The sequence below is a fragment of the Sardina pilchardus genome, chromosome 10, assembly GCF_963854185.1.
Source record: "Sardina pilchardus chromosome 10, fSarPil1.1, whole genome shotgun sequence".
Taxonomy (NCBI): Eukaryota; Metazoa; Chordata; class Actinopteri; order Clupeiformes; family Clupeidae; genus Sardina; species Sardina pilchardus.
This window is the reverse complement of record NC_085003.1, coordinates 632,406-660,250: the sequence shown is the minus strand read 5'-3', so window position 1 is coordinate 660,250 and position 27,845 is coordinate 632,406. Positions and strand designations below refer to the sequence as shown.

Sequence of the window (27,845 nt, the reverse complement as noted above, 5' to 3'; positions counted from 1 at the left end):
TCTCGATACATTAAATTCATAATGTTCTAGCATAAATAGTATTTGTTTGTTTTAAATGTAACTGCACCCTAAAATATGTTTTTTGAGCTGTTGATTGATTGAAAATACTCATAAGTGGTGAACTACACTATTACCAGGGTTGACATTGACAAAAATTGTGTTTCCCGTGAAAAGCAACATTTCGTATGATTTTGTATTGGAGATATAGCTCTCCGCGCCCTCTACAGGTTGAAACATGCCATGGCATTTTGGTCCTAAATGCTATTTGAATGCTTACGTAGTCCTGCACTTTTCTTCTGAGACTACGTCACCGGGTCGTTACAAATTAGGAATGAAACGCCCCTACACCTGCTGCCCTGATTAGCCTACCTGTGATAAGCCATGTCTGCAGCAATCATTCCCAGATTGACACAAAATCACCATGGTTGATTGGCTGCAGCAGTGCTGCACTACCCTTCCAAATTTCAGATTGTCTCGCCCATTTTGAAAGCCTTTTTCAGAAATGTGAAGTGAGTGGAGTTATGGAGTGAAGTTACACTTTAATGTTTTCATTCGTTTTCTCTGGAATATTTGAAACTCTCTAGTGAACATCTATCTATTAACTCATTGGCTTTCAGCCATTTTCAGTGCAGAGCGCTCCATACTGCCAGATGTTTTACAGCATTTTGACTGTTTTTCTAAGATCCACCAAACAGTGAGTTTTATATGTAAACACTCAAATGAAAGAGTAGACTCTCTTCTTTCACCAGGAAAAAACGGTTTGTTTCTATCGTTTTTCGTTTTTTAGTAATCGTCAGTAGAACATTGGTTAGTTTGGCTAAAAACACCTGTTTCTGACCAAAAAATGGAGAAAACGATCTTTTTGTGAAAATCAACTTTTTAACGTTAGCGTTTCAGTAGTATGTCAACCACGATTGCACTGTTATCTCGTCAGTCTCGTCAAGGTTGCTAGGGACTCTGATGGTCGCTATAGACTCTGAACAGGACGGTAGACTTAGCAAGCTAGCACTAGCAAAGTTGTTGTTAGTCTATACAGCAATATCCAATGTAAATGGATCATACCGTTCACATGTTTTCCATCCTTGATGTAAGAAGTAAGCATATTTATTCCCTGCACCGCGTGCAAACTACATCCACTGTGGTCGATCTTCAGTGCGTTAGCTTGTTGTATGTCCACATGTGCACTCTACAGGCAGATAATCATCCAAATGGCACTGCTGTCATCTAGCGGTTCGGATCGCTAGTACAGTCTGTTTACAAGCCTGAAACCCTGCCAGATCGTTCCCAAGCTCACCCATGAGCCCTCCCCATTGAAAAATGCAATTGACGTCTAAAGACGTCAATGGCAGTGAACGTATGTGTCTAAATTGACATTTAAAGACGTCAATGGCAGTTAATGAGTTAAGCTAGACAGCCAACATAGCTAAACGTAAGGAAAATTAACTCTTACCTTTATGGTAAATTTTCCTGAATGTATGGGTCAACCACAACAGACAACACGCTAGGTGGCGCCATAGAGTCCCTAAGCCACACCCTAGGCCAGAGCTCTATCTCTGACTATCGATAGCAATAACGCACAAGCCCACCAAATTTGGTTCATTTTTGTGAATGTGTGTGTCAACCACAACATACAATGCGGTAGGTGGTGCTATACAGTCCCTAAGACAACCATGGCCAGAGCGCTGTCTCTGAATAGCGGTAGCAGTAACATACAAGCCCACCAAAAATGGTTCATTTTCGTGAATGTATGTGTCTACCACAACAGACAGTGCGCTAGGTGGCCCATGGTCCCTAAACCACACCCGAGGCCAGAGCTCTGTCCTTGATTAACTATAGCAATTACACACATGCCCACCAAATTTGGTTCATTTTGGTGAATGTACCTGTCAACCACAACAGACAATGCGCTAGGTGGCGCCAGAGTCCCTAAGCCACAGTCTAGGCCAGAGCTCTGTCTCTGACTAGCGGTAGCAATAACACACAAGCCCACTAAATTTGGTTCATTTTCGTGAATATATGAGTCAACCGCAATACACAACGTGCTAGGTGGCGCTATAGAGCCCCTAAGCCACACCCTAGGCCAGAGCTCTGTCTCTGTATCCATATTTGTAGTCCATATTTGAGATGATAACCAGTGTGTTGATATGGTGTACTGTAAATCATGCATCTGTATGGCTTACATTAATATCTTTGCTTCAGATCATTGAATTCACAAAACCTGTTGCTGTATTTAATTTGTGTGTGTGTATATGTGTGTGTGTGTCTTGAAGTAAACAAAACGTAACTAAGTCATGATTGTTTGACTTTTCTGTATTCTGGTTATTACATGCTATTCCAACCAAGCAAGGAAAAAAGAGACAGACAGACAGACAGACAGACAGACAGACAGACAGACAGACAGACAGACAGACAGACAGACTGACTGACTGACTGACTGACTGACTGACTGACTGACTGACTGACTGACTGACTGACTGACTGACTGACTGAATGAATAGAATAGAATAGAATATATACTTTTTTGATCCCGTGAGGGAAATTCATTTCTTTGCATTTAACCGAATTAGTGAACACACTGTGAGGTGAATTACACACTAAAGGCCCCGGTACAGTCCACGCACCCGACTTGTTGTGCGACATGTTGACGTCACGGGGAACGTTGTAACCATGTATACTTGCGCGTGGTAGTCGCGACACAATTTGCAGTATTCTCCTGAACAGAGGCACGCCATTGGCGTTAATGGCAGTAGCAACTAGCTTCTTTGCTGATATTTCAGACTTAGCTTGCACAACTGAAGGATTAGCCTACCATCTTGTTTATGAGATGAGTTTGTGTAATCTCCCTAAATGGAAAGAGATTTTTTAGGTCTAGCAGATATCCTTTGGTTGAAAATAAATCTCTTCGTTACCTTTTGCTGGAATGATTATGTGCCTCGGTCCTAGTCATTTCCCCCTAATTCCTCCTGTTGCAACTCTCACTGGTAACTTCGTTAACTTATCCAACGTAGTTCACGACTGTAAACAAATCAGTCATCCAAACGACCTAGCCAAGTTTACTTCCCACTTCTCAAACTTACTATTATTCAAACTTCATGACTACAGTCGTTTTAAAAATGAATGGGCTTATTTAAGATGTTGGAAAGGCTATATGATAATGCCTGAATGTGGTTATGTGGTTGATGACTGTAAAAGGACACTGGCTCCGTGAGCTTGGCTTCAATCTCTTCCTAGTTGTCGTGCGAGGTTGGTGCGCGCGGCTGATATCAAATGTTCAGTGCGCGACACGTCGGCGCGCGGCTGAAATGTGGCTGAAATTACGTCATTTTGACGTCACATTGTCGTGCGACAGGTCGGGCGCGTCGAGTATACTTCTAGCTTAAGTCAGAGCAGTGAGCTGCCTGCCCAACCAGCGGCGCTCTGGGAGCAGTGAGGGGTTAGGTGCCTTGCTCAAGGGCACTTCAGCCGTGGACTGGTTGGGGATCGAACCGGCAACCCTCCAGTTACAAGCCACAAGCCCCAAGCCCTAACCAGTAGGCCACGGCTGCCGTGTGTGTGTGTGTGTGTGTGTGTGTGTGTGTGTGTGTGTGTGTGTGTGTGTGTGTGTGTGTGTGTGTGTGTGTGTGTGTGTGTGTGTGTGTGTGTGTGTGTGTGTGTGTGTGTGTGTGTGTGTGTGTGTGTGTGCGTGCCCTAGGCCAGGGCTCTGTCTCAGCCCACCAAATGTGGTTCATTTTCATGAATGTGTGTGAACCACAACAGACAATGTGCTTGGTGACGCTATAGAGTCCCTAAGCCAAACCCTAGGCCAGAGCTCTGTCTTTGACCAGCGGTAGCAGTAACATACAAGCCCACCAAATTTGTTTCATTTTCTTGAATGTGTGTGTCAGCCACAATAGACAATGTGCTAGGTGGCGCTATGGAGTCCCTAAACCACACCCGAGGCCAGAGCTCTGTCTCTGAATAGCTATAGCAATAACACACATGCCCACCAAATTTGGTTAATTTTGGTGAATGTACGTGTCAACCACAACAGACAACGTGCTAGGTGGCGTTATAGAGTCCCTAAGTCACACCCTAGGCCAGAGCTTTGTCCCTGACTAGGGGATGCAATAACATACATGCCCACCAAATGTGGGTCATTTTTGTGAATGTACATGTCAACCAAAACAGACAATGCGCTAGGTGGCGCTATAGAATCCCTAAGCCACACCCCAGGCCAGAGCTCTGTCTCTGACTAGCAGTAGCAATAACACACAAGCACACCAAATTTGGTTCATTTTTGTGAATGAATGTATCAACCACAACAGACAACAAGACAGAGCATTCTTAAGCCTTCGTTAATCATTATCTCATATTAAGGATAGTTTCAGATCTATTAACCAAGGTGTTGTCATGCACACACATTGCAAATAAGCGGCAGGATTGTGGTGCCTTCACTCATCCTCAAATTGAGTTATTCTGTTGGTCTCCTTACCTCCACTGCACAACATGCATACACACCTACAATATATAACCCGGATAAAACCATTATACACATGATATTTTCTTTACCTTTTACTTTGCATCACACTGTCATTCTTGACTCATTTAAATTTTGGTCATTCATTTTCATGATGTTTACTGAGGAAGGGAGAGAATGGGGCTTAGATACAGAGAGGCATGGGGGATGGGGAGTGGGCCTAAGATAGAGAGAGAGAGAGAGAAGAGACAAGGGGGAAGGGGGGGGCCTGGGGGAAGGGGGATGGTGCCTGTGTGCGTGTCTCTGGGAAAGGAAGGAGCGGATGTGAAAGAAGCGGATATGAGACACATACTCATGAAAACATAAATAACTCACTTTCTTTTAAAGTGGTTAATGTCAAAATTTCAGTATAAATAGTATAAATATTTGTAAACTAGCTTCATAATATTTTAGGTAAAACTATGCGTGAGCCACGATTATTAATGTGCTATTGAGTGACAGAATTAGCGCCACATCAAACAACATCAAAACTTGTATGTGACTGTCACTACAAACACACTAGCTAATGAGAGAAGACGTATCCTCATCCCTATCATGAAAGATCGCAAAACAAAAAAAATGAAGGTGCGCTCAATAATGGACAAATTATTCATCAACGACCAGCTCTACAGAGACCCAAACGTTACGACGTGGTTGTGAGTATAACAATGGATAAACTACCAAACGACCAGCTCTTCAGAGACCCAAACGTTGCGACGTGGTTGTGAGTAGCCAAACAAAATATGATTTATCTAAACAAGTCTTGGTAAGTGGCCTCCGATTTTTCTATCTTCTTGAGTTGAAAAGGAATAAGACTTGAACGCATGGATACTCGATAGTAACGTTATCTCACTAAGTTTGTATCAGTTTCATTTTGTTTGTTGAAAATGAGAGCTTTCTATAATATCCAGACTACTCTTTTTTTTGTATTTTTTCTTTTTATCGAAGGGAAACATTTCATTAGAAAGAGTTTTTGAAACTGAGACACGTGGTAGTAGAAATAGCCTAACATGCTCTCCTTGTTCTGTTTCTTTCTCTCTCTTTTTTTAAAAAAATCTGAACTGTGTCCTTGAACATGTGGTAATTTTGAGATTTCAATCAAAACAGGAGAAAATATATAATTAAAAAGAATGAAAAAAAAGAATAGATTGAAAAAGGAAAATAAATTGAGAAAAAAAATATATATACTAGGCTAACTTAAAGTTTAAAAAAAGATAAAGATAGCATAGTGCAGTGAGACTGTCATTGTTTTTGTAAGTTTTGAATGTTTGTTTTTCTTTTTTTTCTTTTTCTGTTCTTTTTTATTTTGGGGGATAGCCTTTTAAGTTGGGGAAGAGGGTTGGGGAAAATAAGGAACGAAAAGTGGATAGGGGATATGAGCAGTTTGAAAACAATGAATTGTGAAAGATCTAAGTACAAACAATCAATTCTAACCAAGAGGTGTGCATACAATGTCCCAATATTTCAAGATAAAAATTATATCAAAGATGTTCAGCGAAGAATACCGATTTGCAAGTTATAATACTAACGGCCTAGCAGAAAAGAAAAAGCGAAATCAAATATTTTCATGGCTGTAGGAAAAAAAAACATTCAATGATTTGTTTGCAAGAAACACACTCTACTCCCGCTGATGTTGACAAATGGAAGGAAGAATGGGGCGGTCCAGTTATATTTTCTCATGAATTGAAAAATAAAAGAGGTGTTGCTATCTTATTTGAAAGACATTCAAAAATTATAATTGAGAAATTTGAATCCCACTCCCATGGAAGATGGATAATATTGAAAATGACCATTGAAGAAAAAGATGTTTGTTTAGTTAATATATACGGGCCAAATACAGATGATGCCAATTTTTTTGAAGAAATATATGAGAAAATGGATGCATTCGCAAGTGATCATTACATTATGGTAGGGGACTTTAATGTTGTTCAAAATGGGGAGGTTGATCGAAAAAGAAGTATTCAAATTGACTATGAACAACAAAGTCAAAGAGAAATTAAATCAATAATAAATAGAAAATATATGGTGGATATATGGAGACAAAAAAATCCAAAATTAAGAAAATACACATGGAGAAGACAAAATCAAGCGAGTCGCATTGATTATTTTCTCATCTCCTTCTCTTTAGTATCTAAAGTTAAAAAAGTTATGATTGAGGATAAGTTTAGATCAGACCATTATTTGATATCCCTACATTTGGAAATGGCAGACTTCTCAAGAGGAAAATCTTATTGGAAGTTTAACCAGAAACTTTTGGATGATCCTATATTTATAACAAATACTATCAAATTTATAGAAGATTTTTTCTTGATTAATGAAGGATCAGCTAATCCACACATCGTTTGGGAAGCCTTCAAATGTGCCTTTAGAGGGCACGCTATAAAGATGGCTTCCCTTAGGCAAAAGGAAAGTAGAGTTAGAGAAAACAACATTAAAAAGGAAATAGATCAACTAGAATTAAAACAACAAGAATAAGAACAGTTAATAAATGCTGCTACAGCGGCCGCACCTCGGTGCTCGGGCCCTAATAATAATAATAATCTGAGCAAAAACAATAGGGCCTTGCACCTATGGTGCAGCCGCTGCTACAGCGGCCGCACCTCGGTGCTCGATCCCTAATAATCTGAGCAAAAACAACAGGGCCTTGCACCTACGGTGCAGCCGCTGCTACAGCGGCCGCACCTCGGTGCTCGGGCCCTAATTACAAGTGCTGTGGAACATGAACAGTATCTTTACAAGACACCACTATGCATGTTAAACTCAATTGTAAAGAAACCATGTAAATCCAGTATTTGTACAGGCGGTCATACCTTCCTGTAAAGTGCAAACACTAGATTTATGCTGTTTCTTCACAACACTTTTTGCAAGGATTGAGGGGTTCCCCTAGCCTAGAAATCTAGACGCACCCTAGCGGCCAAAAATATTTTTGCCTAGCGGGATGGTCTAGGGTCGCACCGTTGAGGACAAGCCTGCGCCAGGCTCGAGTTCAGCCTAGCCAATCAGAACGCTCTATCTGTGTACGGAGTCCTTGAGCCCGAAGGCATCACGCAATAAACAAATCAGAAGCAACGAAAGGCGGGTCTTGGCATCTAACTTATCTTTCACACACAACAGCGCCGACTCCGATAATTAGATTTAAAACGTTCTCCTGCTTGCTAGATTTTCTTCACTGTTGATTCGCTGTTTCTCTTTGAGTTTCCAAGTTAACGTTACGGCTGCTACGTCTATCATTGTCCTATACTTGTTGCAGAGCTGTGTAACATCTATTTGCCTCTGTCTTGGTAAGTTCACACTTGAAAAAGCGACTCTAATCGGAGCTGCCAAGTGTCACGCTTTGAGTGTGACAGACAGTAAAAAAAATGTTCGACAAACGCATCTCACTGTCGCTTGCAATTTTCTGAAACTTGGCAGCCCTGTTGCCGTTTTGCCGACCGGCTACGATTGGTCACAAATGCTGGCCTATTATATGCAGAGGCAGTTTGAAAGACAACTGTTCATCCCACCCACAGGCTTCAACTCTGTGAATGGTCCGACCCCAGACTATACATTTCTGTGTAGTTTGGCTTGCCAGGCTAGGGTTCCCCTAGCCTCGCGAGCCATCCACGTACTTCCGGCCAAGGATTGCCTCCACTACGAGTCTGGCCGTGCTCCTCTGTGGAGCATTCTGCTCGGTAGAATTGTAACAGAACGCCCCCCCTCCAGAAAGCAGCCAATAAACGAAGAGACGGGTTGGTGGGGGCGAAAGGGGGAGGGCGCTCGTGACGATGACGTTAAACGCCTGCGCTATGTTGTTATGAGTAACTATCGCCGATTGGGTGAGAGCTGTCCAATCAATTCAAACCAGAACTGGGCGTTACTTCCCGCTTCCTGCAAGCGCTTCAGAGCAAAGAAATGCCAGACCATAATACGAAATGAAATGGTAGTATTATGGGATGGTTAGGACCAGGCTAGGGTTCCCCATTATCCAGACTAAATTCTCAAACTGGCTCATTCAATCTGGCCCCCTAATCATCCCCCAGTGTAATTGGCTCTTTCACACATGATGGCTGCCGTGCATGTGAGTGCTACACATTGGCGGGGAGGTGAAGGCACTGTGAAGTGTTGAGTGTGTTTTGAGCGTTGAGAAAAGTGATAAATGTTGCTGCATAAGTGGTGTTGTTGTAATTTAGTTATGGACTTTGTTTCTTTTTTGTCCTTATGTGCTTATTTATATATATATATATATATATATATATATATATATATATATATATATATATATATATGAAGTAAGGGGGAGGATTGGTGATGCTGTGGGCCTGTTTCTCTCTCTCTCTCTCTCTCTCTATATATATATATACAGCGCCCTCCACAATTATTGGCACCCCTGGTTAAGATGCGTTAAAATGGAAGAAAAAGGTAATGTCCGCAACACTGATAATTGCTCCCGGTTTAATGAAAAAAATGCAACGTTTCGACCCTACTGGGTCTTCATCAGGCAAATGGTGAACACATTTGTGAAAGGGTCATATAAAGGTCCAACAATCACCTGACCCACAATGTTACCTCCCTGTTTCACTAGGCCTGGTAGCCCCACTAATCACTCAATCAGAGTTACAAGTATCCAGTATAAACAGATTTGTCAGAAAGGGCTTACAGCCTTGAGGGGTAGATAGCATTGCATAAAGGTATAATTAATTACATAATAATAAAGAATAAAATGAAAAAAAATGAAAAAAACCAAAGAAGAAACAAATGAAAAAAATAAAATTTTTAGAAAATACAATTTTTAGAGAAGGACTGTCCCAAATGTCCAAAAAGCCCCAAACAAATTAAGAAGAGAGAAAGAAACATTACATCACACAGTACATACAAATCCTACAGGAATGGTTTAATGTCAAATTCCTCATTAAGACCATTGGGAGACATTGTGTTAAGGAAATGAATCCAGAAGGTTTCCCGTTGAAGAAGAATTTTGTCTTGATCACCCCCTCTAGGAGGTTTTCTGACTTGCTCCACCCCGATGTATCTAAGGGCGCTGACATTATGTCCAGCTAGTTTAAAATGAGCGGCTACAGGACTGCGCTCATCCCCAGTTCTGATGGTGCTCCTGTGCTCGCTCATCCTGGTTCGAAGTGCTCGCGCTGTTTTACCCACATATGCTAGGCCACAAGGGCAGCGAATTAGATAAACAACATGTGTGGTGCTGCATGTGATGGCTCCGCGGATCGATATGGTTTTACCAGTGTGTGGGTGATTAAAACTTTTGCACTTGTGCGTATAAGAGCACTGGGCGCAACTACCACATTTATAGTTACCATCCGGCACCGTGAGGAAAGATGCGAGTTGCGGACGTGTATCGCTTTTAACCAGGCGGTCTCTCAGGTTAGGGGCACGCTTGAAGACAAGCTTGGGTTTTTCTGGAAAAACTCTCATCAGTTTAGGGTCTGAATCAACAATGTGCCAGTGTTTGTAAACAGATTTCCTGAATTCTGACACAAGGGGAGAATATGTTACACAGCACAAAGGGGACTTATTCGGGTCTTTAGCGCGTGTTTTGGGACGAAGACACTCCTCTTGTGTTGTCTGATCAAAACGAGTTTTTGCTGCATCAACCCAATCTTGCTTATAACCTCTACTGAGGAATCTTTGGGTCAAGTCTGATGCCTGCGCTGAGTATGATGCGTTGTCACTACAAATTCTACGCACACGATGGAACTGACTGATTGGCAGACTTTTGACCAGCGGCCTGGGATGGAAACTATCCCCATGCAATATAGTATTGCGATCCGTGGGCTTACGGAAAAGATCAGTTTTCATGGTCGTGCCATCTTTATACACCTGAACATCCAGGAAGCTGATCCGATGTTCATCGTACTCCAAAGTGAATTTCAAGTGTTCACTGCACGAGTTGAGATACTCATGGAAACCCATTAATTCATCTAATGCGCAGTCAATGATAAGAAAAATGTCATCAATAAACCGCTTGTAGAATAGGATCTTAGGGTAGAATGGATTGTTCTGATGTAGCACAAATTTGTTTTCAAAAAACCCCATATATAAGCAGGCATAATTTGGAGCCATTTTACTACCCATAGCAGTGCCTTTCTTTTGTATATAGAACTCGTTTTTAAAACGAAAAAAGTTGTTGGTCAGAACTATGTTTGCCAGGTCTAGAATGCACTCACTGCTGGGTTTGGGCTCAGACTGATTTAAAGAAAGAAAGTGCTGGAGTGCTTCAAGGCCACCGTCATGTGGAATGTTTGTGTATAAGCTCTGAACATCAAAAGTAGCCAACAGCAAATTATCAGAAGTAACATCAAAGGCTTTCAGTGAGTTAATAAAATCAATAGAGTCCCGTATATAGGAGGGAAGAGAGACCACTTCTGATTTAATAAAATGATCAACATAGGCAGATATGTTTTCCGTTAGGCTGCCGATCCCACTAACAATAGGTCTCCCCTTGACAGGGGTATCTAAGCCCTTATGTATTTTAGGGAGCGTATAAATTACAGGGATCACTGGATGTTCAACCTTAAGAAACTCAAAGACATTTTTATCAAATTCCTCATTGTTAAAGTGATGCTGCAATTGCGAGTGCACCCGAGTCTTCAACCTGCTAGTAGGATCAGATGACAATTTCTCATAAAACGTTACATCACTTAATTGTCTTTTAATTTCTTTTTCATAGTCCACAGCATTTTGCAAAACAACAGCTCCCCCCTTGTCAGCAGGTCGTACCACAATCTTATTATCTTTGCTCAAGTCCATTACAGCTTCTCTTTCCTCTTTAGACAGATTACTATACACTTTGTATTCCTTTTTCTTTTTAAGCAAGCCCTTTACATCATTCTCAACTAGACGGCAATAAGTGTCAAGAGAGGCGTTACGGTACTTGGGAGGAATAAATGTAGACCTTTTCTTGAAGCGACTATGGGCCGAGTCACTAGGGGCAGAGGTGGCAGACGGGTGGACTTGTTCCACTGGAGAAACATTCATGGTCAGACAGTCTCTTTTGTCAGAATGGAAAAATTCCCTCAGTCTTAGGTTACGAAAACACTTGTGAAAGTCAATAATAGTCTCAAAGTCATTGGTATGGGCGGTTGGGACAAAACTCAGTCCCTTACTCAAGGATGATACGCACGCGTCAGACAGTGTCTTTTCAGAAAGATTGATTACCGTACTCTCTTGCTGGTCTGCAGGCGAGGCGGTCTGATCCCTGTAATTTATACGCTCCCTAAAATACATAAGGGCTTAGATACCCCTGTCAAGGGGAGACCTATTGTTAGTGGGATCGGCAGCCTAACGGAAAACATATCTGCCTATGTTGATCATTTTATTAAATCAGAAGTGGTCTCTCTTCCCTCCTATATACGGGACTCTATTGATTTTATTAACTCACTGAAAGCCTTTGATGTTACTTCTGATAATTTGCTGTTGGCTACTTTTGATGTTCAGAGCTTATACACAAACATTCCACATGACGGTGGCCTTGAAGCACTCCAGCACTTTCTTTCTTTAAATCAGTCTGAGCCCAAACCCAGCAGTGAGTGCATTCTAGACCTGGCAAACATAGTTCTGACCAACAACTTTTTTCGTTTTAAAAACGAGTTCTATATACAAAAGAAAGGCACTGCTATGGGTAGTAAAATGGCTCCAAATTATGCCTGCTTATATATGGGGTTTTTTGAAAACAAATTTGTGCTACATCAGAACAATCCATTCTACCCTAAGATCCTATTCTACAAGCGGTTTATTGATGACATTTTTCTTATCATTGACTGCGCATTAGATGAATTAATGGGTTTCCATGAGTATCTCAACTCGTGCAGTGAACACTTGAAATTCACTTTGGAGTACGATGAACATCGGATCAGCTTCCTGGATGTTCAGGTGTATAAAGATGGCACGACCATGAAAACTGATCTTTTCCGTAAGCCCACGGATCGCAATACTATATTGCATGGGGATAGTTTCCATCCCAGGCCGCTGGTCAAAAGTCTGCCAATCAGTCAGTTCCATCGTGTGCGTAGAATTTGTAGTGACAACGCATCATACTCAGCGCAGGCATCAGACTTGACCCAAAGATTCCTCAGTAGAGGTTATAAGCAAGATTGGGTTGATGCAGCAAAAACTCGTTTTGATCAGACAACACAAGAGGAGTGTCTTCGTCCCAAAACACGCGCTAAAGACCCGAATAAGTCCCCTTTGTGCTGTGTAACATATTCTCCCCTTGTGTCAGAATTCAGGAAATCTGTTTACAAACACTGGCACATTGTTGATTCAGACCCTAAACTGATGAGAGTTTTTCCAGAAAAACCCAAGCTTGTCTTCAAGCGTGCCCCTAACCTGAGAGACCGCCTGGTTAAAAGCGATACACGTCCGCAACTCGCATCTTTCCTCACGGTGCCGGATGGTAACTATAAATGTGGTAGTTGCGCCCAGTGCTCTTATACGCACAAGTGCAAAAGTTTTAATCACCCACACACTGGTAAAACCATATCGATCCGCGGAGCCATCACATGCAGCACCACACATGTTGTTTATCTAATTCGCTGCCCTTGTGGCCTAGCATATGTGGGTAAAACAGCGCGAGCACTTCGAACCAGGATGAGCGAGCACAGGAGCACCATCAGAACTGGGGATGAGCGCAGTCCTGTAGCCGCTCATTTTAAACTAGCTGGACATAATGTCAGCGCCCTTAGATACATCGGGGTGGAGCAAGTCAGAAAACCTCCTAGAGGGGGTGATCAAGACAAAATTCTTCTTCAACGGGAAACCTTCTGGATTCATTTCCTTAACACAATGTCTCCCAATGGTCTTAATGAGGAATTTGACATTAAACCATTCCTGTAGGATTTGTATGTACTGTGTGATGTAATGTTTCTTTCTCTCTTCTTAATTTGTTTGGGGCTTTTTGGACATTTGGGACAGTCCTTCTCTAAAAATTGTATTTTCTAAAAATTTTATTTTTTTCATTTGTTTCTTCTTTGGTTTTTTTCATTTTTTTTCATTTTATTCTTTATTATTATGTAATTAATTATACCTTTATGCAATGCTATCTACCCCTCAAGGCTGTAAGCCCTTTCTGACAAATCTGTTTATACTGGATACTTGTAACTCTGATTGAGTGATTAGTGGGGCTACCAGGCCTAGTGAAACAGGGAGGTAACATTGTGGGTCAGGTGATTGTTGGACCTTTATATGACCCTTTCACAAATGTGTTCACCATTTGCCTGATGAAGACCCAGTAGGGTCGAAACGTTGCATTTTTTTCATTAAACCGGGAGCAATTATCAGTGTTGCGGACATTACCTTTTTCTTCCATATTACTCTACATTTGTCCTGCACCTGCAAGGTGGGATGTGCACACAGCTACTCTCCTTGAACGTCGTTACTTTACTTGTGTAGCACTCCCTTCGTCTCCCTCGAAATACAAATTCGTCCCTTAGACAACAAATCATGTCTGACGAAGAAAACCACGCCAGCCCGAGCGGCACTTTTGAATTTAACCAAGAGGATTATGACCGCATCATGCTGAAGGAATCTATCTTTGACGAGGACACAACAGATCCAAAGGAAGGTGATGCACTAACTCATAAACTGTTCAACCTACAAGAACGAGAGATTAGACAGCATCTGCACGCTGTAACACTAAGCGACTATCTAAGAAAAAAGATGATCCCTCGGGGTCTAAGAATACAGAAAGCGCCTGCCGTAGGTCAAGAAAACCCGAAGTTTTGTACACGCTGGTGCGAAATACTAAACAAATGCTCCTTTGACCTGATGGCCCTCGTTATAAGTGAAATAACAACTCAACTGGAATCGACAAGGGAAGATCTCAAACAAACAGAAATCAAATTGAAAGCGCTGTCTGAAAAGAAAAAACATGCGGAAATAAAGAAGGAACTGGAACGCTACCGAATTGACTGTACAAGCGAAGTCAGGAGTACCAAGAAGGCCAAGTTTGCGCGGGACGATGAGGATTACAAACAGAACAAAATCTACTTCTGGAAGGATGGGAAGCTAGAATCCAAAGCCAAATCTGAAGCCAAATCCCAACAAAACCAAGGACAACATACACGACAGGGACGCCATCGACAACAAGGAAATAATAGACCATGGCGGTCTCCCTCGTCGTACGTCGTACGATTCAGCTTCTGACGCGAGTGGCCAATCAGAGCATGGAGCGTCTTTTTTAGGATACGCCCAAAGAAGGCCTCAAAATCCACATCGCTGGCGAAAAGGAGGCCTGAACCAACGAACAAACGATGCCGAAGAAGCCAGCGGAAGAGGAGACAGACCGCCTCGCCTGCAGACCAGCAAGAGAGTACGGTAATCAATCTTTCTGAAAAGACACTGTCTGACGCGTGCGTATCATCCTTGAGTAAGGGACTGAGTTTTGTCCCAACCGCCCATACCAATGACTTTGAGACTATTATTGACTTTCACAAGTTTTTTCGTAACCTAAGACTGAGGGAATTTTTCCATTCTGACAAAAGAGACTGTCTGACCATGAATGTTTCTCCAGTGGAACAAGTCCACCCGTCTGCCACCTCTGCCCCTAGTGACTCGGCCCATAGTCGCTTCAAGAAAAGGTCTACATTTATTCCTCCCAAGTACCGTAACGCCTCTCTTGACACTTATTGCCGTCTAGTTGAGAATGATGTAAAGGGCTTGCTTAAAAAGAAAAAGGAATACAAAGTGTATAGTAATCTGTCTAAAGAGGAAAGAGAAGCTGTAATGGACTTGAGCAAAGATAATAAGATTGTGGTACGACCTGCTGACAAGGGGGGAGCTGTTGTTTTGCAAAATGCTGTGGACTATGAAAAAGAAATTAAAAGACAATTAAGTGATGTAACGTTTTATGAGAAATTGTCATCTGATCCTACTAGCAGGTTGAAGACTCGGGTGCACTCGCAATTGCAGCATCACTTTAACAATGAGGAATTTGATAAAAATGTCTTTGAGTTTCTTAAGGTTGAACATCCAGTGATCCCTGTAATTTATACGCTCCCTAAAATACATAAGGGCTTAGATACCCCTGTCAAGGGGAGACCTATTGTTAGTGGGATCGGCAGCCTAACGGAAAACATATCTGCCTATGTTGATCATTTTATTAAATCAGAAGTGGTCTCTCTTCCCTCCTATATACGGGACTCTATTGATTTTATTAACTCACTGAAAGCCTTTGATGTTACTTCTGATAATTTGCTGTTGGCTACTTTTGATGTTCAGAGCTTATACACAAACATTCCACATGACGGTGGCCTTGAAGCACTCCAGCACTTTCTTTCTTTAAATCAGTCTGAGCCCAAACCCAGCAGTGAGTGCATTCTAGACCTGGCAAACATAGTTCTGACCAACAACTTTTTTCGTTTTAAAAACGAGTTCTATATACAAAAGAAAGGCACTGCTATGGGTAGTAAAATGGCTCCAAATTATGCCTGCTTATATATGGGGTTTTTTGAAAACAAATTTGTGCTACATCAGAACAATCCATTCTACCCTAAGATCCTATTCTACAAGCGGTTTATTGATGACATTTTTCTTATCATTGACTGCGCATTAGATGAATTAATGGGTTTCCATGAGTATCTCAACTCGTGCAGTGAACACTTGAAATTCACTTTGGAGTACGATGAACATCGGATCAGCTTCCTGGATGTTCAGGTGTATAAAGATGGCACGACCATGAAAACTGATCTTTTCCGTAAGCCCACGGATCGCAATACTATATTGCATGGGGATAGTTTCCATCCCAGGCCGCTGGTCAAAAGTCTGCCAATCAGTCAGTTCCATCGTGTGCGTAGAATTTGTAGTGACAACGCATCATACTCAGCGCAGGCATCAGACTTGACCCAAAGATTCCTCAGTAGAGGTTATAAGCAAGATTGGGTTGATGCAGCAAAAACTCGTTTTGATCAGACAACACAAGAGGAGTGTCTTCGTCCCAAAACACGCGCTAAAGACCCGAATAAGTCCCCTTTGTGCTGTGTAACATATTCTCCCCTTGTGTCAGAATTCAGGAAATCTGTTTACAAACACTGGCACATTGTTGATTCAGACCCTAAACTGATGAGAGTTTTTCCAGAAAAACCCAAGCTTGTCTTCAAGCGTGCCCCTAACCTGAGAGACCGCCTGGTTAAAAGCGATACACGTCCGCAACTCGCATCTTTCCTCACGGTGCCGGATGGTAACTATAAATGTGGTAGTTGCGCCCAGTGCTCTTATACGCACAAGTGCAAAAGTTTTAATCACCCACACACTGGTAAAACCATATCGATCCGCGGAGCCATCACATGCAGCACCACACATGTTGTTTATCTAATTCGCTGCCCTTGTGGCCTAGCATATGTGGGTAAAACAGCGCGAGCACTTCGAACCAGGATGAGCGAGCACAGGAGCACCATCAGAACTGGGGATGAGCGCAGTCCTGTAGCCGCTCATTTTAAACTAGCTGGACATAATGTCAGCGCCCTTAGATACATCGGGGTGGAGCAAGTCAGAAAACCTCCTAGAGGGGGTGATCAAGACAAAATTCTTCTTCAACGGGAAACCTTCTGGATTCATTTCCTTAACACAATGTCTCCCAATGGTCTTAATGAGGAATTTGACATTAAACCATTCCTGTAGGATTTGTATGTACTGTGTGATGTAATGTTTCTTTCTCTCTTCTTAATTTGTTTGGGGCTTTTTGGACATTTGGGACAGTCCTTCTCTAAAAATTGTATTTTCTAAAAATTTTATTTTTTTCATTTGTTTCTTCTTTGGTTTTTTTCATTTTTTTTCATTTTATTCTTTATTATTATGTAATTAATTATACCTTTATGCAATGCTATCTACCCCTCAAGGCTGTAAGCCCTTTCTGACAAATCTGTTTATACTGGATACTTGTAACTCTGATTGAGTGATTAGTGGGGCTACCAGGCCTAGTGAAACAGGGAGGTAACATTGTGGGTCAGGTGATTGTTGGACCTTTATATGACCCTTTCACAAATGTGTTCACCATTTGCCTGATGAAGACCCAGTAGGGTCGAAACGTTGCATTTTTTTCATTAAACCGGGAGCAATTATCAGTGTTGCGGACATTACCTTTTTCTTCCATATTACTCTACATTTGTCCTGCACCTGCAAGGTGGGATGTGCACACAGCTACTCTCCTTGAACGTCGTTACTTTACTTGTGTAGCACTCCCTTCGTCTCCCTCGAAATACAAATTCGTCCCTTAGACAACAAATCATGTCTGACGAAGAAAACCACGCCAGCCCGAGCGGCACTTTTGAATTTAACCAAGAGGATTATGACCGCATCATGCTGAAGGAATCTATCTTTGACGAGGACACAACAGATCCAAAGGAAGGTGATGCACTAACTCATAAACTGTTCAACCTACAAGAACGAGAGATTAGACAGCATCTGCACGCTGTAACACTAAGCGACTATCTAAGAAAAAAGATGATCCCTCGGGGTCTAAGAATACAGAAAGCGCCTGCCGTAGGTCAAGAAAACCCGAAGTTTTGTACACGCTGGTGCGAAATACTAAACAAATGCTCCTTTGACCTGATGGCCCTCGTTATAAGTGAAATAACAACTCAACTGGAATCGACAAGGGAAGATCTCAAACAAACAGAAATCAAATTGAAAGCGCTGTCTGAAAAGAAAAAACATGCGGAAATAAAGAAGGAACTGGAACGCTACCGAATTGACTGTACAAGCGAAGTCAGGAGTACCAAGAAGGCCAAGTTTGCGCGGGACGATGAGGATTACAAACAGAACAAAATCTACTTCTGGAAGGATGGGAAGCTAGAATCCAAAGCCAAATCTGAAGCCAAATCCCAACAAAACCAAGGACAACATACACGACAGGGACGCCATCGACAACAAGGAAATAATAGACCATGGCGGTCTCCCTCGTCGTACGATTCAGCTTCTGACGCGAGTGGCCAATCAGAGCATGGAGCGTCTTTTTTAGGATACGCCCAAAGAAGGCCTCAAAATCCACATCGCTGGCGAAAAGGAGGCCTGAACCAACGAACAAACGATGCCGAAGAAGCCAGCGGAAGAGGAGACAGACCGCCTCGCCTGCAGACCAGCAAGAGAGTACGGTAATCAATCTTTCTGAAAAGACACTGTCTGACGCGTGCGTATCATCCTTGAGTAAGGGACTGAGTTTTGTCCCAACCGCCCATACCAATGACTTTGAGACTATTATTGACTTTCACAAGTTTTTTCGTAACCTAAGACTGAGGGAATTTTTCCATTCTGACAAAAGAGACTGTCTGACCATGAATGTTTCTCCAGTGGAACAAGTCCACCCGTCTGCCACCTCTGCCCCTAGTGACTCGGCCCATAGTCGCTTCAAGAAAAGGTCTACATTTATTCCTCCCAAGTACCGTAACGCCTCTCTTGACACTTATTGCCGTCTAGTTGAGAATGATGTAAAGGGCTTGCTTAAAAAGAAAAAGGAATACAAAGTGTATAGTAATCTGTCTAAAGAGGAAAGAGAAGCTGTAATGGACTTGAGCAAAGATAATAAGATTGTGGTACGACCTGCTGACAAGGGGGGAGCTGTTGTTTTGCAAAATGCTGTGGACTATGAAAAAGAAATTAAAAGACAATTAAGTGATGTAACGTTTTATGAGAAATTGTCATCTGATCCTACTAGCAGGTTGAAGACTCGGGTGCACTCGCAATTGCAGCATCACTTTAACAATGAGGAATTTGATAAAAATGTCTTTGAGTTTCTTAAGGTTGAACATCCAGTGATCCCTGTAATTTATACGCTCCCTAAAATACATAAGGGCTTAGATACCCCTGTCAAGGGGAGACCTATTGTTAGTGGGATCGGCAGCCTAACGGAAAACATATCTGCCTATGTTGATCATTTTATTAAATCAGAAGTGGTCTCTCTTCCCTCCTATATACGGGACTCTATTGATTTTATTAACTCACTGAAAGCCTTTGATGTTACTTCTGATAATTTGCTGTTGGCTACTTTTGATGTTCAGAGCTTATACACAAACATTCCACATGACGGTGGCCTTGAAGCACTCCAGCACTTTCTTTCTTTAAATCAGTCTGAGCCCAAACCCAGCAGTGAGTGCATTCTAGACCTGGCAAACATAGTTCTGACCAACAACTTTTTTCGTTTTAAAAACGAGTTCTATATACAAAAGAAAGGCACTGCTATGGGTAGTAAAATGGCTCCAAATTATGCCTGCTTATATATGGGGTTTTTTGAAAACAAATTTGTGCTACATCAGAACAATCCATTCTACCCTAAGATCCTATTCTACAAGCGGTTTATTGATGACATTTTTCTTATCATTGACTGCGCATTAGATGAATTAATGGGTTTCCATGAGTATCTCAACTCGTGCAGTGAACACTTGAAATTCACTTTGGAGTACGATGAACATCGGATCAGCTTCCTGGATGTTCAGGTGTATAAAGATGGCACGACCATGAAAACTGATCTTTTCCGTAAGCCCACGGATCGCAATACTATATTGCATGGGGATAGTTTCCATCCCAGGCCGCTGGTCAAAAGTCTGCCAATCAGTCAGTTCCATCGTGTGCGTAGAATTTGTAGTGACAACGCATCATACTCAGCGCAGGCATCAGACTTGACCCAAAGATTCCTCAGTAGAGGTTATAAGCAAGATTGGGTTGATGCAGCAAAAACTCGTTTTGATCAGACAACACAAGAGGAGTGTCTTCGTCCCAAAACACGCGCTAAAGACCCGAATAAGTCCCCTTTGTGCTGTGTAACATATTCTCCCCTTGTGTCAGAATTCAGGAAATCTGTTTACAAACACTGGCACATTGTTGATTCAGACCCTAAACTGATGAGAGTTTTTCCAGAAAAACCCAAGCTTGTCTTCAAGCGTGCCCCTAACCTGAGAGACCGCCTGGTTAAAAGCGATACACGTCCGCAACTCGCATCTTTCCTCACGGTGCCGGATGGTAACTATAAATGTGGTAGTTGCGCCCAGTGCTCTTATACGCACAAGTGCAAAAGTTTTAATCACCCACACACTGGTAAAACCATATCGATCCGCGGAGCCATCACATGCAGCACCACACATGTTGTTTATCTAATTCGCTGCCCTTGTGGCCTAGCATATGTGGGTAAAACAGCGCGAGCACTTCGAACCAGGATGAGCGAGCACAGGAGCACCATCAGAACTGGGGATGAGCGCAGTCCTGTAGCCGCTCATTTTAAACTAGCTGGACATAATGTCAGCGCCCTTAGATACATCGGGGTGGAGCAAGTCAGAAAACCTCCTAGAGGGGGTGATCAAGACAAAATTCTTCTTCAACGGGAAACCTTCTGGATTCATTTCCTTAACACAATGTCTCCCAATGGTCTTAATGAGGAATTTGACATTAAACCATTCCTGTAGGATTTGTATGTACTGTGTGATGTAATGTTTCTTTCTCTCTTCTTAATTTGTTTGGGGCTTTTTGGACATTTGGGACAGTCCTTCTCTAAAAATTGTATTTTCTAAAAATTTTATTTTTTTCATTTGTTTCTTCTTTGGTTTTTTTCATTTTTTTTCATTTTATTCTTTATTATTATGTAATTAATTATACCTTTATGCAATGCTATCTACCCCTCAAGGCTGTAAGCCCTTTCTGACAAATCTGTTTATACTGGATACTTGTAACTCTGATTGAGTGATTAGTGGGGCTACCAGGCCTAGTGAAACAGGGAGGTAACATTGTGGGTCAGGTGATTGTTGGACCTTTATATGACCCTTTCACAAATGTGTTCACCATTTGCCTGATGAAGACCCAGTAGGGTCGAAACGTTGCATTTTTTTCATTAAACCGGGAGCAATTATCAGTGTTGCGGACATTACCTTTTTCTTCCATATTACTCTACATTTGTCCTGCACCTGCAAGGTGGGATGTGCACACAGCTACTCTCCTTTAAGATGCGTTAAAAGCCTTAAAATAAATACATTTTTAATTGTAGAAGCATACTCTCACACTGAAAATTGTAGAAAAATGTAACCTTCAACTCAAGTGAATTTTAAGGTGAGAAAAAAATCCCTGACTGGGAAATAATTATTCTTCATAAAATCACCTGTTCCACAATTATTGGCACCCCTAACAATTCCTAGGAAATAAATGTAATTAAAGTATTTCTGTCATTTCTGTCATTTCTACAGTAGTTTACAAAGTCAATCAGAGTATGTAACATTTAATTAGTAATTCTTAACATCCTGTTTCCCTGGGCTATCAATATGACGTGACACAGGCTATTTCTCTTCAACATGGGAAAGACAAAGGAACACACTGTTCAAGTAAGGCAGATGTGTGTCGACCTTCACAAGTAAGGCAATGGCTATAAGAAAATAGCCACTCGCACACCTGCCCATATCTATGGTCAGAGGAATCGTTAAGAAGTTTAAAACAACTGGAACAGTGGTAAACAAGCCTGGAAGAGGACGCAAGTTTATTTTGCCACCACGCACAGTGAGGAGGATGGTAAGAGAAATAAAAAAATCTCCAAAACTCACTGTTACAGAATTGCATCAAATGGTTAGCCTGATAAACCAGCCTAAATGGATTGGATGTCTAATTTAGTCTGGCCTCGATCAATGGATACAACGGAACATTGTTGGTGAGCACAACCCGTTGTCTTTCAAACCGTGTCTGTGCCTATAGGCCAACGCTCCCTCAAAACCCCGCCCCAGAGCCCTCTGCCCCGCCCGCGTTGGTTCAAAACACATCTCTGCGTTGTGATTGGTTTAGTTGCCATCTGCCAGATTCAGGGCAGTGTTTTCAAAATGTTCAATGGACCGAGGCCAGACCCAAATGCAGGCAAAACATTTTGCCGTCCAGCAGTTGGCGCTGGTTTTCCAGGCTATCAAATGGTTGCATCTTGGGGTCACAAAGTCTCCAAAACAACCATCAGACGCTATCTACATGCCAACAAGTGGTTTGGGAGGCATGCAGGGGGAAAAAAATCCTTTCTCACTCAAAATCATAAGCACAAACGTCTGGAGCGGTACTGGGCCTTCAACTGGGACCATGTGCTTAGGTCAGATGAGACAAAGTTAGAGCTTTTTGGCAACAAACACTCTAAGTGGGTCTGGCGTAACAAAAAGATGAGTTTGCAGAACAGCACCTCATGCCCACTGTGAAGTAAGGGGGAGGATTGGTGATGCTGTGGGCCTGTTTCTCTTCCAAAGGGCCTGGGAACCTTGTTAGGGTGCATGGCATCATGAATGCTTTGAAATACCAGGACTTTTTAAAATCAAAATCTGGTGGCCTCTGCCCGAAAGCTGGGTGGTCACTGGGTCTTTCAGCAAGATAATGACCCTAAACATATGGCCAAGTCTACACAGAAATGGTTCACCAGACACCGTATCAAGCTCCTACCATGGCCATCTCAGTTCCCAGACCTCAACCCCATTGAAAACCTGTGGGGTGAGTTGAAGGGGAGAGTGCAGAGGAGAGAACCCAGGTCGTTGGATGATTTGGAGATTTTGTGCAAAGGGGAATGGTCGAAGATCCCTCTTTCTGTTTTCTCTAATCTTGTGAAACATTATAAGACAAGATTAGGTGCTGTTTTATTAGCAAAAGGGGGTTGTACAAAGCATTAACATCAGGGGTGCCAATAATTGTAGCACACATGATTTGATGTAAAATGATTATTTCTTAATGTGGGATTTTTTTCCTTCTAAATGCACTTGTATTAAAGGTTGGATTTTACGCTTTTTTTCATTGTGGTCCTATATTATTTGGAAAAAAAAATGAATTTATTAGAAGCTAAAGAATACATCTTAACCAGGGGTGCCAATAATTATGGAGGGCACTGTGTGTATATATATATATATATATATATATATATATAATTTAATATATATATACTATTTAAAGCACATTGAAATGCCTATGTGTGTGACATGCACTATAGTAATGAACTTGCTTTGCCTGAATAGCGTGATCCACTGGTATGTGCAGATACAAATCTTTCAATTTTTTTGTAGGAAAATTTGTCGCAATTGTAAATGCAGCCTTGAAGACCATGATGTGCAGATGAATACAGCTGAAAGCAAGAAAGTGGGCAAGCTGTTTGAGGACACCAAGTATACTGGTCTCATAGCCAAACTGAAGACTGATGGTTTTCCTGCTTATAAAGGCAATACGATCACCCTTCCAGTTGCAGGACAAGTCAGAGATGTTGGGAAAACGGTCACCTTGGAGTGGGCACCACCAGTTGCAAATCAACACCTGGTAAGATTTGTATCACCTCCCTATTTTGAATAGCTTTCTATGTAAACAAAGATGCTTATGATTACAACATAGCCAAATGAACTGCCAAAAGGGTACAGCCTCCAAAAAGGGAGGACTAGGGAACCATCTTTGGCTTCACCTGTCTAAAAGGATTATGCAGGCCGCAATCACCAGAATGAATGGGAGGCAACCCAGGTGGACCTGGAAATGGAAACACTAGCAGATGATTCCCTGCCCCCGAGCAGAAAGACAAGTTTACATTATAAACCTCATTCCTCAAATAAAATCTGATTTGTTTACTCAGATTAGAGTTACCTATCTTGATCGTAAACAAGTGACCTGCATTTAACTCTTTATACGAATCTTCCAATATGTCATGCACATGCAGATTGATATTTTGGCAACAGTCATATGAGTCACCAGCAACAGGAAAATTATACTGCATTCCAAACAACTACACTGCAAATCGAGTGTTATTAAGGGTGAATTCACTACAGGTGAATAGGGTAAAAAATTTAACTTACAGATATCATCATGAAACTTCACCAGCTGATTACTCACATAAATGTGTGAAAAAAATGTATTGCAAGTTTTCTGTAATTTAATGTTTGAATATGCTAATTAGGCGTTATCTCATTAATTATGTGCTAATTTGCATATATTTCAAACCTCAAAAACTCAACATTAGACAAAGCCAGATCCAAAATAATTTTTTCATGTTGTATATATTAAATCCAAAGACATGTCCAGAGGGGTTTATGGATATTTCATTTCGTTTTCCAGTAAACCTGAAAATACTGTCAATACCCATAAAAACTTTTACCTAATTTTTACCTAATTTTTAAGAATAAAACGTCATATAAATCAGGATTAGAATAATAAATCAACAAACCCCTCTGGACAAGTCTTCACAATATACTTAGGAATAAAACTGGAAAGTTTGGTGTATGTAGGTGATACAGAAGTGGAGTTTTTGAGCTTAGAGTGGGAGAGGAAACCGGAGGAAACTCGTTTCGAGAAAACAGCCTTGAAACCATAGAAACACAGCCATTGAGATACCGTTCTAAAGCCTAGACCCGCCTATTATGAACTTCGCGATTGGTTGCTAATACAAAGGAAATGCAAACACCTAAGTGTGCAAATCGGACTTTGTTGTTGTAGTAGAGTGAAAGAATACATGCTAAGGTAGCGAGCACAAAATCTGAAAATTGGCCGATGCATGGAAAAACAACATTTTCACCTGCCGTGTCTCTTATATTATGATCAAAAACTGTATTTAGGGCCCCGGCAGTGGCGCGACTGGCTGGGGCACCTGCACCGCACACCGGCGACCCGGGTTCGATTCCCGCCCCGTGGTCCTTTCCGGATCCCACCCCGACACTCTCTCCCATTCACTTCCTGTCTCTCTTCACTGTCCTGTCATTAAAGGCATAAAAGCCCAAAAAATATACTTAAAAAAAAAAAAAAAAAAAACTGTATTTAGGGCCCGAGCACCGAAGTTCAAGGCCCTATTGTTTTTGCTCAGATTATTATTACAGTGCATGAAAATGCACTGTACTGTTCTTCCTAGACTTCTTCTTATTATTCCGCTTACCACTTTTTCCGTACGCAATTTATCTTCAACCGTTTAACTTAGAAACTTCATTCAAACGTTTTAACGTAGGTCTTCTAATGGACCAAGTTGCTATGACTTTTCAACTTTGTAACTTTTATACTTTCTAAACTATTAAATAAAAACTATTACAATTTCCCCATAGACTTAACATTGTGATTATGACATCATAATAGGGCAATTATAATCTTATGCCAGGAGGCCAGCCCCACCTGCAGCAGCTCTCTCTCTCTCTCTCAGGCTTTAAGGTGAGACACGGCAGGTGAAAATATTGTTTTTCCATGCATCGGCCAATTTTGAGATTTTGTGCTAGTTACAGTGCATGAAAATGCACTGTACTGTTCTTCCTAGGCTTCTTATTCTTCTACTTCTTCTAACGCATTTAATGCAGCTTGAACCATTTAACGTAGAAACTTCATTCAAACTGTGTTACGTAGGTCTGTGTGGTATGACTTTTCAACTTTGTAACTTTTATACTTTTTAGACTATTAATTAAAAAATGATTTCCCCATAGATTTAACATTGAGCTATTTCCCCATAGACTTAACATTGCCCCATTATGACATCAGCAATTAGAATCTTACGCCAGCTGTTCTCAGTTATCATCAAGTATGCCTCCAGTCAACTACATGAAACCTCCATGTACCTAGCAACCAACATAGCAACCATTAAAAGTAAGCTTTTATGACCATTTCCATAGCAACTAACATGATTATACTGCAGTAACTTCTTGTTTCCTGATAGTGGCCACCATGGATACCCTAGCAACAAATGTTTCAAAATAAAAGTCCTCACAAGGAAGTTATCTAGTTAGCATTGTTAGCATGGTAAGCATTTTTAGCATAACTGTTAAAAATCATTAATTAAGTTAGTTAAAGGGATAGTTCGGGTTTTAAGACACGAAGTTATATGGGTTCCCTGTCAGCAACCTTGTGCATCAGCACTGACTTACCCCCCGACAGCGTCCTGTGAGCCGAGATCCAGCCGATTTTTGATCGTTTTTGATGCTGAAGAAAGTAGTCTGGCAAGTTGCTGGGGTCACGAAAGTAAAGTGTTTTTCTTCTCAAAACCATATGCGTTCAAAAGAGTGATATATTTGCACCACAAAAACGTTGTCCAGGAAAAATTCAAACCTCGTTATCACTTGGCACTATTTTTCTCGATTCCTATTACTGTGCGCTACTGACAGCTGGACAACATTTTTGTGGTGCAAATATATCACTCTTTTGAACGCATATGGTTTTGAGAAGAAAAACACTTTATTTTCGTGACCCCAGCAACTTGCCGGACTACTTTCTTCAGCATCAAAAACGATCAAAAACCGTCTGGATCTCGGCTCACAGGACGCTGTCGGGGGGTAAGTCAGTGCTGATGCACAACGTTGCTGACAGGGAACCCATATAACTTTGTGTTTTAAAACCCGAACTATCCCTTTAATCAACCTGGTTAGCATTGTTAGAATTGTTAGCATAGTTAGCATTTTTAGCATAACTGCTAAAAATCATTAGCCAAGTTAGCTAATCACCTTGGTTAGCATTATAAACATAGCTAGTATTGTTAGCATGGTTAGCAAAACTGCTAGCAACATGAGTTAAGTTAGCTAAGCAATCTGATTAGCATATTAGCATTGTTAACATAACTGGTAGCAAACATTAGCGAAACATTAAACATCCATTAAACTATACCTATCGCCATCCATTTAAAATGATTTACCTATCAACATCAATTAAACTATCAGTCTGTCAACATTCATTAAATTATCTTTTTATCAACAGCTTTTAAGTTAGCTATCCATATTCAATTTTAAACTCTTTCTTTGCACTATCAACTTTCATAAACTATGAAACCGCCATGTCTACCCTAGCAACACCTTAGTTAACATACAGTACCCTCCAGAATTATTGGCACCCTTGGTAAAAGTTGACTAAAAATAGGTATAAAAAATAATCTTTAGGTGATTTATTGTACTCCCACAATGAAAACAATGAGGAAAAATACACCCTGCAAGGGAAGCAAATTTATTCTGAGAAAAAGGAAAATCTCATAAAGAAATAAATATTTTTAACAAAAACACGTCACTCACAATTATTGGCACCCCTACTTGTAATACCTTCTTAAACCTCCCTTTGTCAATAAAACAGCGTGTAATATTCTTCTCTGACACCCCATAAAGATTGAGAATACAAAGTAAGGGATTTAAGACCATTCATCTTTACAAAACCTCCCCAGATCGTCCAGATTGCTAGGTCCACACTTGTGCATTCTCCTCTTTGACTCATCCCACTGTTTTTCTATGGAGTTTAGATCAGGGGACTGCAATGGCAATGTCTGAAGCTTGATTTTGTGTTCAGTAAACCATATTTGTTTTGATCTGGACATTTGTTTTGGTTAATTGACCTGATGAATGATCCAATCATGACCAACTTTTAGGGCCTTGGCAGAGATTGTTTGATTTCCTTTGAAAATGTTCAGGTTTTTCTTGGTGTTGATGATACCATGCACCTT

General features: G+C 41.3%; 1 protein-coding gene across 1 annotated transcript in view; it reads left to right on the top strand.

Moving 5' to 3' along the window:
• The window catches only part of tes (testis derived transcript (3 LIM domains)), a 133,892-nt gene that overhangs the window by 56,813 nt on the left and 49,234 nt on the right, over positions 1-27,845 (top strand). The window contains exon 3 of the mRNA XM_062547672.1: positions 23,482-23,728. Coding sequence (XP_062403656.1) covers positions 23,482-23,728 — 247 coding nt within the window. The remainder of the gene's footprint in view (positions 1-23,481; positions 23,729-27,845) is intronic.